The sequence below is a fragment of the Aricia agestis genome, chromosome 21 (genome assembly GCF_905147365.1).
Source record: "Aricia agestis chromosome 21, ilAriAges1.1, whole genome shotgun sequence".
In the NCBI taxonomy this organism is placed as follows: Eukaryota; Metazoa; Arthropoda; class Insecta; order Lepidoptera; family Lycaenidae; genus Aricia; species Aricia agestis.
This window is the reverse complement of record NC_056426.1, coordinates 5,545,579-5,551,214: the sequence shown is the minus strand read 5'-3', so window position 1 is coordinate 5,551,214 and position 5,636 is coordinate 5,545,579. Positions and strand designations below refer to the sequence as shown.

Below are 5,636 nucleotides of genomic sequence, written 5' to 3'. Positions count from 1 at the left end.
ATATTGCACTTCGATATCAATTATCGAATCAATAAAATGCTATCGAGTTTTACAATCAGTCTTTATTTACCTCCAATGATTATCAATAACATACATTTCGTTTTAATATAATCTTTTAATGTGTCTTGATTATGATCTTTAGGCGTAACACTGGTGTTTAAAAATTTTTAAGTAAAAAAATATTATTATTGATGTTTGTGGAAGATTGTTGGCTAAATATAGAATTTGTCATGATACCGTTTACGATAAATTCATTATTTAACCAGAAAGTACAAAATTATTGGACGAATGTAAAATATTTTACAGAAAAAAATATTAAACATGGATGTAGGCTGGCAATTTTTATTCATTAGCAAAATATACCAGCGAGTAGAGAAATGTACTATGAGAGAAGTTGATTCCAAGGCAGTTTGGTCGCGTTACGTCAAACCTAGCCATGATCCGACCAAATGGCGTTGGTCTGTCAACTGCCTAGGAATCAATTTCCTCCTGTTTTGTACTGTGTAGGAAATTGTACATTTTTTTACTCCGCATCATAAAGTTAATATACCCTAGCGGAATAGAGCAACAATCTCGAGCTGTCAAACGAAACCGAAATTGGTTTCATCTGTGTGTAAAAATATCTGTACACACTTACACAAGCATGATTGAACATGAATTCTATGAGATTAAATTGTCTACGTGCGGCACGTGCCGACTGGACGTCAAAAAAAGAGTGCTGTGTAGTGACATCTCTCTTGCTCAGGACTTTGTTTCTCTATTCCGCTAGGTATATTAACTTTATGCTCCGCATCTACGTCTACAAATACTGCAATTACTCTAAAATTACCTAGTTACCAATATGAATATTTACACAATGGATAGTTCACATTGCTGTCCTTCTCAGTCCAACGTTTGAAAGATACTTGATAGAAAAGAATAACAAATTATTGACCATCAAATCTCCACAGCCGAACATATAACCTCCTCCTTTTTGGAAGTCGGTTAAAAAAGGCAGCAACGTTGTATAGGCTATAGGTACTTAAACTAAATATGTATAAAAAATTTATAATTCGCGCCAAAATTACTTCAACATGACGCTTTACAAAACCCTAAGAGCCAGTCCACACGGCGCGTTGCGTCAGCGTTGTGTCGACGTTTTACATACAAATAACCAAGGTGTTCACACGGCGTGCTGCGTCGTGACAGCAGCGCGGCGCGTAAAGTTAGCTTTCGGATCAAGGTGACCGCGACGCGAGACTGAGACGCGAGACCGCGACCTACTGCTTTATATGAATTAATAGGAAGTGCTGACGGATGCAAGCGACCGAGTCGCGCGACGTTTGGGCATGGCCTTTATACAGGTTGTAACAAAAATAAGTGATAATACTTTAGGGTATGTATGTGTTCCTTGTAGAGAGTTCACTGTGAAAGTAGCAGCGTTGAAAGACCAATTTTTTTTTCACTTTTGTATGGGCAAGCGCCCGAACGTCACGAGTTTCCCCATACAAAAGTGAAAAAAAATTTTGGCCTTTCAGCGCTGCTACTTTCACAGTGAACTCTACAGTGTGTAACAAAAACTAGTGATAATACTTTAGGGTGTGTACATGTTCCTTGTAGAGAGTTCACTGTGAAAGTAGCAGCTCTGAAAGACGAACATTTTTTTTCACTTTTGTATGGGCAAGGGCTCGAGCGTCACGAGTTTTCCCATACAAAAGTGAAAAAAAATTTGGTCTTTCAGCGCTGCTACTTTCACAGTGAACTCTCTACAAGGAACACGTACACACCCTAAAGTATTATCACTTGTTTTTGTTACACCTTGTATAAAGCAGTGGGTCGCGGTCGCCTTGATCCGAATGCTACCTTTACGCACACATGACGGACAGCAGGCCCCGATACGAAGCGGGAGGGGTGTTGACGATAAGACTGCTTGATGCAGCGCCCGTGTGGCCGGCTATGCGTCAAACGGCAGCACTGCGTCGTCGCAACGCGCCGTGTCGCGCGCCGTGTGGACTGGCTCTTACTTGCGGCAGCACTCAGAGATATTTAATGATTACTTAACTTTTAATTAATGAAGAATTAAAAAATGTAAGGAGACTATGTCCAGATCTTAATTGAATTAAAGTTAAGTAATTAATTAATGCGTTTGGAGTGTTGCAGTTAGCGTAATTTTGAAGACGTCAGTGGAATAAGCAGGTAACAGTTAAAAAATTGCCGCTTTTTTTTTTGCATAAATGGAAGCTTTAGGACTGGAATAATTTTATTTAAAATAAAAAATGTGGATTTTATGTGTAGCCAGAAGAAGTAGGTATGTTTCAAGGTTCGCTCAAATTATATGGGAAAAAATGCGTGATTGTCCTGATGTTACAAAATGTTAGTTAAGTATCTTGTTCTTCCACTCACGTCTTTAATTCCTTTATTTATTAATTAACCTCGATCGTGGGCATCGCAGACACAATAGATTTTCAATTGTTATGCGGCAGCCGGCTGCCGCTTGGGGATTGATGTGTTCATAAATACTAAATAGCTATGATATCCCAAACATTCACACTTACAGCTCAGTAAACGCTATGATTTGTCGATAATCTCGAAGGCGTGGTCTATTTCCTCTTCCGGCGTCGTCTCCTGACTCTGTCCCTCTTTACCGTCCTTCTCACTCTTGCTTTTGTCGCATTTGGAATCTGTATTTTCTTCCTGCAAACATACAATATTGAAATGATATGAAACTTCGATCTAGACTCTAATCCAGTTCCAGAGGCTCCCAAAATACAATGGTTAGTTTTGTAGACTACTTTTAATTTTAGGGCCAACCCACACGTACCACAACCACACCACGTGGTCGGGTATATATTTCGTATTGTAAATGAACTGGACCATTCACGAGTACCACATTTTGCAGTCGTTGTCGACCACTTCTGTGATACCGACCACATCGCAACCACAACGTTGCGTCGCGTCGATGCAATGACAGTGCGCGCACCGCCCGCGCTCTTCCCCCCCTCAGTTTCATTGACTTTCGTACGTAACCACATCGCAACCACTGGCGACAACGCAACCACGTCGGCATTTTGTCGGTACCACAGCGCAACTACAAAAAGCTGCAGCGAGACCATTCACACGTAACCACTGCTTGACGGCATTTTGTCGTTGTGATGTGGTGTGGTTGTGGTACGTGTGGGTTTGCCCTTAGGATAATCCCCTAGCTAGAGTAAATAAAATCAGTCTAATTTGACTCTAACGGCCAATTCACAATGACTTCTCAGATAAAAATAACTTAAATTTCACGAAAAGTTTGATATAAATTGTTTGAACATAATATATCCAAATCTTAATTAAATTAATCACTAATTCCTCCTAAGTACTCACATGCGGTTTTGCTCGATAGTTTGACTCCAAATCGAGTAATACTTACTGTGTGGACCGCAAAACTCACAGCTCGAAGGCTCGCATCGAGCCGGCTCGATGGAATTAAATATATCGATTTAGAATAAAACTATCGAGCAATGCTGAATGTGTGGACGAAATCCCGAGCCGCGGGTTTTGCTCGACGTTGTTGCTCGATCGAGCAAAACCGTATGTGAGTACTTAGCATAAGGCAGTATACTCACTTGCCCATACACATCCAAAGACAACGTCTGCCTCTTCTTATTCGCTTTCAATCTACCAGACCGGGATATTGACAGCTTTCTCCTATCGTCAAGAGGAGGGGAGGCCTCCGTTTTGTCCTCATCATCATGTTTATACTTCCTCTCACCCGTGTGGAAGATCGACTTTATGAACTTAGCCATTTTGTATAGCTAGTTGAAAGAGTTGATCATCTGAAAAGTTGAAATGTGTACAAGATGAAACACACCCAATAAGGCTGCCTTTCCACCAGAGCTGAGCGGAGCTGTGTTGCGAGGAATGTGTTTTTGAAAACCAATAGAATCGCTTCAATGACATGACTTTGCCATGACATCGCTCAGCGCGGCGATGCTATTGGTTCTCAAAAACACATTCCTCGCAAGTCGCAACACAGCTCCGCTCAGCTCTGGTGGAAACGGAGCCTTATTGACACTTTTTTTTTAAATTTATTTATTGGCATTAATAATTGGGTAAAAATTGAGTCCATTTGTTTAAACATAAACATCTAGCTAATAAAAAGATCCAGACTGCATACAGACGTTTTGTCCTAGTCTATCATTCTAACTTATCAGACAAGTTAGCTTAGGACAATGCAGGCTAATCACCTGATTGTCTGACAAGGTGATCCATGCGTCGGATGAGAATGTAAAAAGTCGGTCCTGCGCCTGATCTCTCGGCAGTCGTGTCGGTCCTCCGTCCCACTGGGTTATGAGAGTAAAGGAATAGAGAGTGCTCTTGTGTACTGCGCACACACTTGGGCACTATAAGAATACTTCTGCGTAACTGGATCGGTTTCAATGAAACCGGTGAGGGAGTTTATTATATTAGTATCAGACAAAGACAGTAAGTATATTATATGATTTTTATTAGTGAGGACTTTATATTATTGTTTAAAGTGCCTTATTTTGTGTCTCGATCCAAAAACCTACTATAGGCAGTCTGATGTTGCACTTTGAAATGTAATTCTTGTTAAATAAGGGTCCCAAATATTGCTTTGACCTTTTAAAAACGTAACTCTGTTAAATGCACTTTTTCACTTTACACATAAGTAATATCAGAAATCTGCACTCGGAACTCAAAAACCAATTTATTGTCACTTCTAGTAGTATTCTAGCTTCTTAAGAGGGCGACTAACCCAAAAAATCAAACATCGTCCTTCTCTCTTCACACTCACGCCTGTCTTTCATATGCCAGGTGAAAAAGGACGACGTGGATTCATCGTTAAATTAGTTTTTTCTCAATAACTCGATAAATATACAACATTATAAAAATCCGCTAGGTCGGTTTCTCAATGATAGAACTTTATACAATGTGTTAAAATATTATCTTAGTTCAATGCACGGTTATGGCAATAAATGAAAAATTCGTGAAAATTAGATGCACCTTTGTGATTTTTTTCTATCGAGAAAATTTTAAGATATTGTGTTTTTGCTCAAATCGAATTCTTGGAAATCTAATGTAGTATCTAATTTTAGAAAATGAAACAATTCGGGGTCTATTTTCAAATATAAAAACGAATTATAAAATCGAAAATTTTGGGTTAGTCGCCCCCTTAAAAGAAAATTGTTTAGCTTATTAGGAATTTCCCTTACCTCGAACAATGATTGAGCATATTAATCGTTGTTTAATAACTGATAACACCTTCTTATACAGTCGTCGTCGATGCAAAATGTAGACTGCAAGATTTTATTTGCCGGCCCGATTAGATAGCGTATCTACTGATACACCTCCATATTGTATGATGTATTTATAATATTATAATATATATACGTGGGAGAGCCATGCTTCGGCACGAGTGGGCCGGCTCGACCGGATAAATACCACGTTGTCACAGAAAACCGGCGTGAAACAGCGCTTGCGCTGTGTTGCGCCGAGTGAGTGAGTTTACCGGAGGCCCAATCCCCTACCCTATTCCCTTTCCTACCCTCCCCTATTCCCTTCCCTTCCCTACCCTCTCCTATTACCCTATTCCCTCTTAAAAGGCCGGCAACGCATATGCAGCTCTTCCGATGCTGCGAGTGTCCATGGGCGAC

At 40.1% G+C, this 5,636-nt stretch overlaps 1 protein-coding gene across 2 annotated transcripts; it reads right to left on the bottom strand.

Annotated features, from left to right (window-relative positions):
* Nucleotides 1-2,476: 2,476 nt before the first annotated feature.
* LOC121737727 lies at nt 2,477-5,321 on the bottom strand. Of its 2 annotated transcripts, none has more exons than XM_042129413.1 (3): nt 5,196-5,321; nt 3,588-3,797; nt 2,477-2,673 (listed from the first exon to the last, which is right to left on the bottom strand). In XM_042129413.1, exons 2-3 carry the CDS (start codon nt 3,765-3,767, stop codon nt 2,548-2,550), a joined length of 306 nt encoding a protein of 101 aa, XP_041985347.1. In that variant the 5' UTR covers nt 3,768-3,797; nt 5,196-5,321; the 3' UTR covers nt 2,477-2,547. The 2 variants fall into 2 exon arrangements, with proteins under 2 accessions (XP_041985347.1, XP_041985349.1); XM_042129415.1 differs by lacking the exon at nt 5,196-5,321 and adding an exon at nt 4,555-4,658.
* Between the last annotated feature and the right edge of the window lie 315 nt (nt 5,322-5,636).